The 14254-nt window shown below is 34.9% G+C and overlaps 1 protein-coding gene across 1 annotated transcript; it reads right to left on the bottom strand.

Annotated features, from left to right (window-relative positions):
• Positions 1 to 5487: 5487 nt before the first annotated feature.
• LOC140800611 (NAC domain-containing protein 43-like) lies at positions 5488 to 7800 on the bottom strand. Its single transcript, XM_073155370.1, has 3 exons — positions 7056 to 7800; positions 6656 to 6921; positions 5488 to 6543 (listed from the first exon to the last, which is right to left on the bottom strand). Exons 1-3 carry the CDS (start codon positions 7225 to 7227, stop codon positions 5854 to 5856), a joined length of 1128 nt encoding a protein of 375 aa, XP_073011471.1. The 5' UTR covers positions 7228 to 7800; the 3' UTR covers positions 5488 to 5853.
• Between the last annotated feature and the right edge of the window lie 6454 nt (positions 7801 to 14254).

The raw sequence follows: 14254 nt of genomic DNA, 5'->3' as shown, positions 1-14254 counted from the left end.
CCGTAACTCATGAGGCTACTACTCATAAAATTTTTATAATTTTCTTACGTTCAGATCAATCCAGATTTGATTCATAATAGTTCTCAAAAGAATGAGGAAGCAAACATAAAACCAAAAGTTCCTAGAAGTACCAAATACAACATTGATTGTGGATATGTGTAAAGATGGAAGAGACATTCTAATATCAAAACCCATATCGATGTAAGAAATAATAAATTTACTCCTTTTTGTTTTCACTTAAGAGTTATAGAACACATTAGATCGCACTATAATTTATGACAAAACCTAAAACATGTGTTCTTTTATGATGTGAAAACTAGACAAATTTGAATTAGAAAAGAAGACCTTGTGGCACAACTTCAAAGTAGTGTTGATATCTCAATAGAAAACTTTTACTAGAGAGAGTTTGCCGGTTCATTTGCATCCCCTAGCAAAATATTTTAAGTTTTATATAATTTTCTTAAAGTTGGTTGATCATTCGTGCATTTTAGGATTTAGTTGGTTGTAATTGTCTCTTGTTTCTTGTTTTTATTTTTACTTGCATATGTTAAAGAATATAAAAAAGGAGAAAATTCAAAAATATGATGCACTCATTGAATTAAATTGACTCTTTGTACAATGAAATCATCTTATTATGGAGTTATTGTTGAAAATATTAGCCACATGTGTGAATATTTTATATATTATGTCTTAGTATCTTGATCACTCTTAAAAATTCATCGTCACATGCATTGCTCTTTCATTCTAGTTTTATGATTCAGTCTTGGTGTGAGCATGTCTCATAGAGTGTTCTCTAGATTTTTTTTTACTCAGTTTGAGATTTTTCTAGATAAAAATTGTTTTTGCGATTATCTTGTTCACGCTTTATTTTTCATATATTACTATCAATTGTGTATGGTAGATTCTATCTCCTATGATGTTTCTTACATTTTTTTTAAAAATTAATATTATATCATTCCTAAGGATTCATTCACGTAAGTTCATTTTTTTAAGTCTCCATCTGAACATAATGCTTGTTTTAATCTAAAGAAATATCATTAGACTGTAGTTGTTAAATTTGGATTTTTATAGCCAGAGACTTCAACAATGACACGTGTAACACTAAAGTTCACTTGTGGAATAAGAATAAGCTTATTCTAGAATAACCCTCATTATTCTCGTGTTGTAACTAAATAACATCTTACATTATTCTAGTATAGTAATCCATTATTCTCTCTCATCTTATTCCATACAGCTTTTAAATTATACCGCATTGTGACTTTATTACCTGCGTTACACTATAGTATGGGCTTATAACACGGTATTTACCCGTAGTGCCTTTTTATCCAGTGCATAATTATTTTATATAAAGAGTGCGAAGTTATTTCTCCGCAGCATGGACTTATAATCTTGCATTACCCCGCAGTGTATAGTTATTAGCTATATATAGTATCTTAAGTCCACAATTTTAATAAAATATATTATTATTTTAGAAAATTATTATTTACTACTACTACTACTACTGTAATATATACTTAAGAGTATTTTCGTCATTTGATATAAACCATCACTAATTCCCAATACAAAATTTATTATTCTTCAATACTTTAATATTAACTTTATATCAGATCCAACATAATTTTTATTTCTTATACTAGTATCGAGCTAAACATTACAATAACTTATACTATTATTAACCCTCTTCTTTTGGTATTAAAAATTAGAATATTTATGCCTATTCTACTTTTGTAAAGAACTAAGTTCTTTGTTAGTCTTTAAGATGGTTGGCCATGCTCACGCGCTGACATACTCACATATATATAAATCGTTCTCATGATAATTAATCATAGAGATTATACTATGTCATATCAAACTTACGTCCCACAAAAGTGTCTCTTAGGCTCATTTAAAGTTAAACTCAACCTAAGAAAGACTAGGATGCTTTGGAGGTAATCACATCATCCCCCACTCATGACTTCATAATTAATTCCTATAGACTGACCCTTGGTCAATTACTGATTTCATATAATCTGGTGAGGATGAGATGATATCTCATTTGTGCACGGCTACCTATCAAGATCGGTTCGGGCATGTCGTTGAACGGATGTGTGTTAGTAAATTGATTGTGGACATTCGACGGTCCAGGATCGGAATCAACAATAAATATATAGTGCATGGGGTATGATTGATTGTTGTAGTGAAATGTGTTTGATTTATGCATTGGTACGCACAAGATGATCGACAAAGAATTAAGCTGAAAGATTAAAATAACATTATATTATCGATTAATCATAATGGGATTATATATAAAAACTAATGATTAATAAATTAACACTAGATGTACTAACTAGATATGCTATCTTTAATATATAGAATCTTAATTGAAGGTCATAAATATAGCCACCCTAGTCAACATATTTATTTTCTCTTCTGAAATTTCAACCTAATTCCAATCAGGAACAAGGAGATAAAATCTTTTATTTAAAAGAAATTTATATATAATATCTTATCTTTTAACAAAATTATGATTTACATCCTACAGTTATACTATTTATAAATCGAACCTTATAATTTAGCGAATATGTACAGAAAACACTCTACCATTAAATAATTAGTTAAACGTAATTAAATCTCTGAGTTAAGTTAACTATATTAAAAAATTATAAAAATATTCTCAATCAAGTCATACTAAGGGTATTTTAATTATTTAAGAAATAAGAGTATTTTAGTTATTTTAAAAATAAATTAAATTTACTTAATAAAATATTCTCACGGTGTTAGTCCAAATCTAACTTAAAGTATTTTCTGCATATGCTTGCTAAATTATAGGGTATAAACTACAACTACGTTAAAAATCAGGATGTTATATACAAAATTCCTTTTATTGAATTATCTTTATCTAATCTTATATTTATAGGATTAAATCAGTTAATTAGTTATGATTATTTATTTTAGATCACATGACCTGCACCTAATTTTAATCCAGCAATTTGTGTCTTATAATATGAGAGAGTTCTTTTCTGGTGGTGTTAACCCATTTACCCTATCAATTCTCGTACAATAAACAGAAGGTAAAAGTACGTTTTTACACCCTCTAGTTTGGCCAAATTTAACGTGCATCCTAAACTTTGATTTTAACACTTACCACCTTATAATTCTAATCCTTTTGTGTAATTCCTAACTCTACCTAAAAATTCTTAACAGCGACTTTGTTGTCAAAGTGAAACAAGCTTCAAAGAGCGAGTCTGGATGCTATCCTACCTTTAGAGTTTTTTGCAATTTAATTTTATTTAATTTCTTAATTTGTAATAATAAATATTATTGTGGACCATAAATATTAATTATGTACATTCTCTTATATGTTAAATTAAAAATTAAATACAATTAAGATAGTGGGGTCAATTTTATACGTTACAGTGCTGATATATTTTATTACAACAAAGCTGATTAGAGAATTATTTTTGACTTAAACAAATGTCATATAAAATATATATATATATATATATATGCAAAATTTGCATATAGTACATACTCCTATATTTTTATTATTTATAAAACGATCCCTATAATTTAATAAATATGTGTAGAAAATATACTGGATTAAATTTAAATTAACACAAGAAGAATATTTTATTAAGTATAGATATTTTATTTCTATATAACTAACATGCTCTTAGTATAGGTTGAGTTTAGTTGCATTAGATTTATTTGAGTTCAATTGAGCTTAGGATATTTTATAATTTTTTTAGTATTGTTAATTTAACTCAAATATTTAGTTAAGTTTAACTATCTAATCTAATAACATATTATTTTTTATTATATATTCGCTAAATTATAAAGTTAAATTTATAAACAATACAAATATAAGGTGCAAACAGTAATTTTCTTATATATATATATATATTAACATCCCAGCATTCATAACTCTATGTCTACTTTATACAACATGACAACCTCTCACAGTACTACACTTTCCTAAAGTGAACTTTTAAATGGGTCAGTCTCATACTTTGGTCTCTAGACATTATATATATATATATATATATATATATATATATTGAATATATATTTGATTAATATTGTTGTCTTCACATCGTGACATCATAGAATTGACCCAGTTCGTAGATTGATGCCTTCTCTTTCCCCTACATGTACACGTGGACGACATTTTTTGGCTTCTAGCTGCTGTCTTCGTTCCTACGGGACTCATGGACGTAGTGGTACTTCCTCAGCCATGGTCATGGAGTTAGCTCCACTCTTCTCATCAAATTTTCTTTTATTTATTTATTTATTTTACTAATATTTATTCACTCAAATTATCCTATTTCAAATTACATATCTACATATCTTGGAAGCCTAGCGTTCTCTACTGTAATTAAAACATTGATAATTTCAGCACTTCTCTTAACATATACAATACTTGATGACCAGTTAATCTTAAAAGGCCGAGTAAGTTGTATTAATAATTAATATATAATATAACTTTTAACACACCCAACACGTGATATATCTTATGCAACTAACACCAAACCGCAATACTAACAATTAGAAAAAATAAAATCAAGCTACTGAGACACGAAACCCGTAATCTTTAGAAAAAGAAACTATGAGACCGGCCAAACTAAAAGCTTAATCTAGGAAGTAATAGGACCCACAATATATATATAGCCTTTAACAAAAACACCGATAATTCTCTAAGATTTTAATGGGATAGGAAATGAATAAGTCTTGATACAAAATGGTGATCTATTTGGCAGTCTAGATTAGAATAATCAGTTGATCTTGCCAGCATTTTTAGGTTTAAAGTAAGATGCTAAATAATTTGGCATTTAGCTCGGACATAAGGGATATTTATCTATAATTTATAACTCTTATATATATATATATATATATTATAATTAAATATTTATTTGTGTAAATTTTAGTCAAATTTTATATAAGATAAGTTATGTAATAAGTTATACATATAATTTTATTGTTAGTAAAGTGTGTGATAAAATTATGCATGTTTACTAAGAAAAATTTGTATATACTTATTTATAGTTAGTAGAAAATTTTATATAATTTTATTTAAGATACTTATTATATTTTTTAAATAAAATAATAAAATGTGGGTAAATTATAGACGTAACTAATTTATATTTAACAGGTGTGTATAAAATTATTAGTACAAACTAAATGAGGCAATGTTTTCTGTCGACCTATCGATCGGGTACAGAGTGGTTGCAGATGTCTGTAAATTGGATCTATTTAGATATTATTCCGATACTTAATCCAGCCTATTTTGGACAAATACTCCACTCTCCTGACCTCTCTCTTTCTCTGAAAATTATTGAAGAAACCCCACAGTACAATAATTAACGAGCAAAAGCCCCAAATTTCTCTTTTTTGATCGAATCGCGCCCCCAAACTGGGGCCAAAGCTCACCTTTCTCCCAACCTTTCCCCCAAACCTGAGTAATATTTTAGATATTAATATAAAAGGTAAACAGAACGTAAGATCAAGAGGTGAAAAATGTAAGTAAAATTAACCTTCGTTACAAAGTAGAGAAGAAGAAAGAGAAAGAAAGTTACACGACACTCAAACTAATAAAGGAAACATTTCCCATTATCCTACCTCACCTGGCAAATAATTCTCAGACTACTATAATGAGTTACAACAAGAGATCATAGACATGAAAGTGCCACTCCATATCGCATTAATCACTGTCTACCTCTCTCACACGCTCACTGTTCTTTATTCATATGTATACTAGGGTGAGAACCTAGCTTCATGTCTAGCTTCCATAGTAACATACAATCTTACATAGTACTATTAATGCCGTAATTGATTCTTCCCAACTTTATGCGACAAATTTTAGTGGGAAAAGTTCGGTCATAGAGAGACGTTGCTTAGGGCGTCTGACGCCGATGACGCCGACATCGCGAAGCTCCATAGATCGCCATTCCCGCGGCCATTATCGTGGTTGAGGTCTTGCGATGACCCAAATGCGAAGCATGGGTCTTCGAAGCTCGCGAGCTGCTTCGACGCCTCGGATTGCCCGTTGAGGTGAGACGCGACGAGCCGATCGAGCGTGACCCAATTCGCGATTCCGGCCTTCGCATTGTAGTCCTCGTCCATGTCAATGACTGCATGGATCGTCTCCTGCAAGAAGCTTGTTTGGTTACTGCAGCCGTCGTCGGTCTGCGGTAGCGGCGTGTACGCCGTGGCGATCGACGGGCTCTCGAGACCCGGCAGTTTCAAGAATCTTTCATGTACGTCGGCGTCGAAGACGGTGTCGATCGGCCTGAGGTATCTGGCATTGGAATTGAAGGTGTCGTTGTAGATGCTGTGTTTGTTAAGTGAGACATTCTCTTGCTTGAAAGATCTGTCGATGCACTGGAGGATCTGGTCGAGTGCGCCATCGCAACTCGATTGCATCATCTGGGTAATCTTGGCCTCTCTGGTTGTGGAAGAAGAGGAGTTGTTAGGGCTATCCATGGCTTTGTGGTAGTTCTTCTTTTTGAACACTCTGCAGACTACCCACCCGTCCTCTTGGATTGCTTCTCCAATTGATCCAGATACCTAAATTCAATATTATAACCATTGAGGAAATATATATCTAGCTATACCTAGTACTAATTAATTAATGACTGGAATCTTGGCAGCTAGCCGGAATTATAATGAAAATATATACATTGGCGTCGGAGTTATCGTCGAGCCGGTATTCGTGCATGATCCAGTCGGACTTCAGGCCGTGTGGGGCGCGGCCTTTGTAGAAGACGAGAGTCTTCCGCATGCCGATCCTTTTGAAACTCGTGTAGATGACCTTGTCTCGGCCGGTGGCCTTCCAGAAGCCGGCTTTCGTCGCACGGTTGGTTCGGGTTCCGGTGGGGTACTTTTTGTCCTTGTGGCTGAAGAAGTACCAGTCGTTCTGCGGCGTGGAGCCAATTCTGCATTCCTCTGTACAAAAAAAAAAAAAAAAAATTGAAACAATTAATGCGAAGAACTATTAGTGTTAAAGTATTAGAGCCGGGAGCAGGAGTTCCTGAATTCGAATTATGTATTATCTAAAGATTGTAGATGAAGAATCTCACCCTGGATGTCCCATGGCTCGAGCTTATTGAGATCGACGTCGCGGATGACATCCAAGTCGATCTTCTCGGAGGCCACCTTCTTCCTCAAGTAGTAGTTGAGGAGCTCCTCCTCAGTGGGATGGAACCGGAATCCGGGGGGAACGCAAGACTGCCCATTGACTGAGATGCTCATCTCTAGCTCCTTCCTCAAAAGAAAGAAGATGAGGGATAAGAAAGAGCAAGGAGGAGGAGGAGGAGAGTATGCAAGGTGGCAGTGTGAAGGAGAGAGGAAGGAGAAGGTGTGGTATTTATGTAGTGGTTAAACAAAGGTGGAAACCAGAGAAAGAAAAGTTTACCGCTATCATTCTATCTTCTTGGTTTACTGCTGAACAGTGGGGTAGTTCTGCTGCAACAGTGAAAAGCCACCCACCTACTAGAGAAGAAAGAGAGCGAAAGATGTGGTCCCTCTTCAATTAAAGAGAGAGAAAAAAAAGTAGAATAGAAGAGTTGGAAACTAGAGCTTAGAGAGAGAGAGAGAGAGAGAGAGAGAGAGAGAGAGAGAGCATCTCCACGGATGACAGGCGACCTTAAAAATCTCCAAGAAAAGCACAAGCAAAACTACCACTATTGCTTCTATTTCTCTGAAGAATCTCTCTCTCTCTCTTGTCACTTTTATCCTCATGATTCATTTCTCTCTTTATCTATCTCTGACCTGTGTAACCACCGCAACAACAACTACAAAAATAACAGCAGCATCAACAACAACAACAACAACAACGAGGGAAATAAGCGCATAAAAAGGATCTAGAAATTAGAGAGAGAGAGGGGGAGTGTGTGTGTGTGTGTGTGTGTGTGTGTTATGATTGATGGAGTCGGAGGCATATAGCTTTCAGGGGACCTACCAGCATTTGAAATAGCATACATATGCTGGTAGGGCACATCAATCTTATAACAAACACACCCTCTTGCCTACTCTGCTTTATTCTCTTTAGGATGATTTGCAAGATAGTTCTTTTTTATTTTCACATAAGCAAATATTTATCGATACACATGTTACTCACAAACAAAACGACAAACTAATTATTTAATATTAACATCTAATTTCTCCACACACATGCTACTAGATTTATATAATATTAGATAAAATTAAAACCCGAATTAGAGGTTAGTATGATCGGAAGTACACGTCATTCGCTTCACATTTTAAGGATAAATTAATCTTTTTAATTTTATCTCTCTTATTTAAATGGTCTGCTAATTAAAAATAAATTTTCAATTCTATAAGTAGGTCTAGGAGTAGTTCCCATTCAATTCAAAATTTAAATTAATTTATTTTAATTGAGAAATTTTACTTTAAGTAGGAGAAGCACTCTATCCTAGTTAAATTAAATTTCATTGTAATCTTGTCCAACAAGTGCAAGCAGGAAAGTAGTTTATTTTAAAGTTTTAATCAAATTTCGACTACTTAAATTCATGTGTTGTATAAATTTCTCAATTAATACTAATATTTGATTTTCTATCTCTTTGACAATTTATTATTTTTAAGAGATGTGTAATAAAATCGCCCTTAAGTTTCAAAAATAAATTAACTAGTTGAAGAAATAACACTGGTACAATAAAAAATAGGGGCGTAATCGAACTGAGCTTGATCTCGATGTCAAACTCAAATTGAAATTTATTTTGAGTCTAATTATAATATCAAGTTTGAATTATAATAATTTCAATTCCCTATTATGTAGATCAAGCTTGAATCTTATCACTTTCCAGTGGAATATGACCGAACCAACTCAATTGTTTTGACAGCCCTAACACAATTCTACCTCTTTAAGCTTCGTTCTATGAATATATTTTTTCCCATATTTTAAAATAAAATATTTTCAATTAAAATAATAACTAAACATTATAATAGCCCATTCCAGAATACAAATACCACTTTAGCCTTAATTTGATTACAGGTTCACTCAGATATTTTAGCATTCCTCTCTCAGACACCAATAGACATTAACTAGTAAATAGTACTAAATAAATAGTACTAGGTTAACATTAATCAAATTAACAGCACTTTGCGAATAGTAACTGATGAACAGTACTTGGTACATAGTAACGAACAGTACTTACTGAACAACGTGATATTATTTATAATCGTTGCACCTATCTCTAAAGTTTACTCACTTACTTTTCAAATATTACACATCTATTTTTATAATACATAGTCACTGATAATTATATAGTTACTGCATACAAAATAATTTAATAGAAGCATTGCCCATCTAGTCATTGCATACTTAGCTAGCATTCCACATGCAGCAAGTATTGAACGAGCAACTTCAAGCATTACTCATGTAACCGACGATATATCAAGCAATGCATACCTTCGAACGACCTCTCCGCCGTTGCACATGTAACAATAACTTTGATCTCAAGCATTGCACAGATAGCAATTAAGCATTGCACATCCGGCGATCTCTAAAGCATAGCACACATAATGGTGCAATAGTAAAACATTGCATATATATCGAATGATAAGTCATATATTGATGCATATATTGCATAAGAGTTTATCTGTCTCATCAATCTATTTTATATGAAATTAAAGAATAATTTTTAAAATACAAGTGAACATAAAATAATTATTTCTATAATAAAAAATCTTATTTGTTCTAAAATTAGTTTTATCGCTAAGTGAATGAGGCAATTGATTTATGGATAGAATCTCATTTTCGTAATTATTTAGTTTGTATTGAATCATTCCTCATCCTTTCTAATGTAATTATAAATGGATTAGTTCGTTTTTTTAGGCATACTGCATAGAGAACACCATGAATTTAAGTCTACGTTGGTAGATGTGAGATCTAATAATTAGTTTGTTTTGTTTTTAATCTTTTGGACGTACTTCTCGCATGGATTATATTATAAAGTTATTATAAAACACAGAACAAACCTATCTGTTTGTTGTATATGTGGTTGTCAAAGATATACACAAGCTTTAGTTTCCTTAAACAGTATCAGGGCAAGTACTCGAGTGACAAAGAAAACTCCTAATCCTCCACGATGTCTGGGTGTCATGAGTAGTTCAAAGACACAAACTTTGTTTTATACTGTTGTCTCGCTTATAGAGTCCAATTCATTTACTATAAAGTGATATTCCTTGCCTAATCTTTTAACGGTTAAAGCCCCGTGCAATTCTATTCATCTTTTATACGTGGTAGGAATTATGAGTCCCAAAGCAAGAATAGGGTCGGGTTGATTGGGGTCCACCGAATTGGGAGTAGGGGGGCAATTGCGTATCCAAATTGTGTTCTTATTAAACCTAGTATACAGATTATTCAGGTTAATTTATATGATAGTTTTTTGTATTATTATTGTTGTTATGATCCGACTATGTGGGTTAAGTCGAGTCAAGTTAGTTAGTTAGCTTTATTTTATTATTTTAAATTTTAAATAAATTGGATAATCTGTATGTGGATCCGATATGCTAAGATTTCTACTCATATAAATAGAAGTGGTCATGAGTTATAATAATTGTAGAATGAGAATTGAGTTTAGTTATTTTATTTATCTCGTCTTTATTTTTTACTGTAGTCGTTAAATATCTTTATCATTTTAGGAGTAGATCATAGCCGTAGAACCTCCAAAGCTTTCAAACCCTAGCCACCTTCCTTCCACACGAGCAACCCTACTTTATGGCCGTCCACTACTATCCTTGGCCATCCGTCACCCTTTGACGATCACCACAATGTCTGATATTTACTATTCTGCCCCAGTTCTGACCTTCCTCTACTCTATCATTTATAACTTTTCATCCTGACGTCGAATTCACGTGAAACCAAAGCTATTAGAAACGTAACTCACGATGCCACAAAAAAATTCAAAATTTTTTATGTCAAAATAGGTCTAGATCTAGTTTGTAATAGTTATAAATGGATTTATTTAAGTTATAATGAGTATTTTGGATCATAATTGGGTTACTAGAACATTAAAAGGTTATTGAATCTTACAAGGTTGCCTCTATATTCGATATATATTATAAACTAGATCTAGATTGATCTGAATATAAGAAAATTATGAAAATTTATATGGTGGTAACCTCATGAGTTCGGGTTCTAATAGCTCTACTTTCACATGAATCCAACATTGAGTGAAAAAGTTAAAAATAAAAAAGTGGAGAAAGATTAGAGCATGGTAGAGTGGTAAATATCTGATATTGTGGCGGTCATCGGAGGGTGGCGAGTGGCTCGTGGTGGAGGAATGTGGCTAGGATTTGAAAGCTTGGAAGGCTTCTGTAGTTGTGATCGACTCCTAAAAAGATAAGGATGATCTAATGACTATATAGAAAGATACAAATGAAAAGAATAATTTGGCTAAATTCAAATTCATTCAATGATAATAATTAACTCATGGCCACTCCTATTTATAGGAGTAGAGTCCTAGCGGATCAAATTCACATGCAAATTATCTGATTTATTTAAAATTCAAACTAATAGGATAAAGCTAACTAACTAACTTGACTCTACTTAACTCACGTAGTTGGAACGCAATAATCTATCATGCTTTTGACACCTTATCCTCAAAATGACTAGACTTTCATATCCTTGTACTCGTACAACTTGTCGTGCTAATTAGTGGACTCAAGTTCATTTTTTTTGAGTCCATCTAGGAACATGATGTGGGCTGGTTAGCGCTTGCATTTATGATTAGGGGTAAATCAATCATCGTAGTAAAAACATAAGTTTTTTCTTTTACGCTCTTCTAAGTCATTGGGTATAAATTGGCATGAGATCATCTCGCATCTAGGTTGAGTCGTCTGCGCAGGCTGAGTAGAGGTAAATGTAATCTCTAGTGGGTCGTAGGCTTGGGTCATCTTTCTTCTCTCCTTTTTGTGGATCTGGTTCAACTGATCCAACTTGGACTCTATTAGAATAGCTAAGGAGAAGGCCTCATCAGAAGTAGTGGGCCTCAAAGCCTTGACCTTAGCTTGAATGTCAAGCTTGAGCCCACTAATGAAGGTACTCTTTAAGGCCGAGTCAAACCAATTAGTGACTCGGTTGTAGATCCGCTTAAACTCTTCCCGATAAGCTCGAACTATTGTTGACTAAGTTAGCTTAGCCAACCTAGCTTAAAAGTCTTCGTACTGAGTCAGACCAAACTGAGCACAAATTGCATCTGCAAAGTCCTGCCAAGACTCAAATGGTTGAGTCCGCTCAGCTGACTGAAACCAACTAATTGTCATCCCTTCCAAGTTGAATGAAACTAGCTGGACCTTCTAGTAGTCGGGCGTGCCATTGTATGTAAAAAGCTACTCCATTAGATTGGTCTAGTTCAGCGGGTCTTCTCCAAAGAATTTTTGGAAATCAAGCATGATGGTCCGAGCTTGCATCTCAAAATGTGGTCTATCATTGCGGGCCAAGTGGCCTCATAGTTAGGGCTAGTCACGTGGGTCATGGGCCAACAAGTTCGGCTCATGTTGCTCTTGGGCTACATGTCGATTCGGCTTAGTCCAATTGTGCAGGCCCACCAAGTCGTTCCACTAGTTACCCTTAGACTCGTACCCAAAATCAGGGTATGCACATAGGTCCTAAACTGGTTCACACGATGTGGTCGAACCGGCTCATAAAAATTTAGCTTTGCCTAAAAAATCGGCACTTCTTTATCTCCATGCTAGTACCCAAGCCCTAACCCTCGGAAAATTTAATTTCGGCCTAGGGGCGCCACCACAAGCTGCTGTAGCCTCGATGGTGGCTGGGTAGGGTGGTTGGTCGCTAGTAGTTGCTACCGATGTGTCTTTACAACGATGGAGTGGTGGTGGAAGGCTGAAATAAAGCTTGAGCTTGAGCTTGAGCTAGTTCTATGGCGGCCAAGGCACATTGCTGGCAGGTCCACCGGCCTTCGATAGCTCTGGAAGGGACCCATGGCCCAACTATAGGGGAGCGACGATGGTGGGAAGACGCAGTGAAACCACCCGGACATAGGGTTAGCTTCCTATGGTGATGGTTGTCGAGTTCAGCCACTCGACGATTACTGGTGGCTGCGGTGGCCACCACAAGCTTGTACTTAGCCTGAGGAAGCCAGCAGTGGTCGTTAGTGGATATGAGAGCGTCAGACCAGCAGGCACCAGCCGTAGGTTGGTTGCAGCAGTAGTGGCTATCGATGGCAGCCTTCCTGTTGTCTCTTGTTGCTGCTACCGGCCTGGCTCGGTCGAAAGCTAGGGTTTTTGGCTCTAGCTTCTAGCACGAGTGGGGAAGACGACCATGACTCTTACGATAAGGGTTGTTTCGCTACGACAGCAGCAATTATAAGGCACTACAGTTGTAAAGGAACCTTCACCACAGTCAAAGGAGAGGTCGAGGTCATAGTTTGGGCTAGCTATTCCCCTTTCTCAAGGCTTGCATTTTCTTGCCGTCAGATGGGCTTGTTTCACCATGGCCAGTGGTGCTGGGCTAGGAGAATCACCGTGGTGGCCTAGATCAAGTCATTGATGGTAGTTTGGATCTCCTTCGATGGTTCTCTTGACAAGTCCACGGACTCTATCATTGTCTTTGCCTACATCGATGGCTCATCGTCAGCGGCTGCAGGTGGTGGCGGTAGTGGCGCTAGGGAGACACCCATAGGAACACGGTTGCTCCTTCGTCATTCATCTTTTTTGATCTCGTGCTAACTATCAGTCGTGGAACGTCAACTCTTGTACCGATGCTACGAATCAAATCTGGATCAATTTGAATATAAGAAAATTGTAAAAATTTAGCCTCTAGAGTTAAGTTTCTAATGACTTTAGTTTTACGTGAATCCGATGTTGGAACGAAATGTTAAAATCAGAGTGAAGACAAAATAGGGTTAAATAGTAAATATCGACATTGCGGCGGTCGACGGAGGGTGGTGGGCGGCCAAGGGTGGTGATGGACCATTGTAAAATAGAGTGGCTCGTGGTGGAAGAAGGTTGCTAGGGTTTGGAAGCTCCGAAGGCTTCTACAATTGCGATCTATTCCTAGAAAGATAAGAACGATTTAATGGTTATATGGAAAGATAAATACGAAAAGAATAATTTAACTAAATTCAAATTCATTCTTATTCTTGTGTACATTTATGTATAGGTAGTTGGGAACAACGACTTTCTTATTCTTTTATTGTTTGTTGATGACATATAAATTGTTGGAAAATATTCTATTAATTATTATAGGAAGATATCTATATGAATAAGACAAGGATCTCAAGGTTAAAGGGAA

This window comes from Typha latifolia, chromosome 14 (genome assembly GCF_019914945.1).
Source record: "Typha latifolia isolate L0001 chromosome 14, TyphaL0001v2, whole genome shotgun sequence".
NCBI classification, from domain to species: domain Eukaryota; kingdom Viridiplantae; phylum Streptophyta; class Magnoliopsida; order Poales; family Typhaceae; genus Typha; species Typha latifolia.
This window is presented reverse-complemented; position numbering and strand designations above follow the sequence as displayed.

Coding starts and splice junctions, on each gene's coding strand:
- LOC140800611 (XM_073155370.1), bottom strand. CDS start 7,227: ATGAGCATCTCAGTCAATGGGCAGTCTTGCGTTCCCCCCGGATTCCGG. Junction 6,922..7,055: donor CGAGCCATGGGACATCCAGG/GTGAGATTCTTC, acceptor TTTTTTGTACAG/AGGAATGCAGAATTGGCTCC. Junction 6,544..6,655: donor ACGATAACTCCGACGCCAAT/GTATATATTTTC, acceptor TATTGAATTTAG/GTATCTGGATCAATTGGAGA.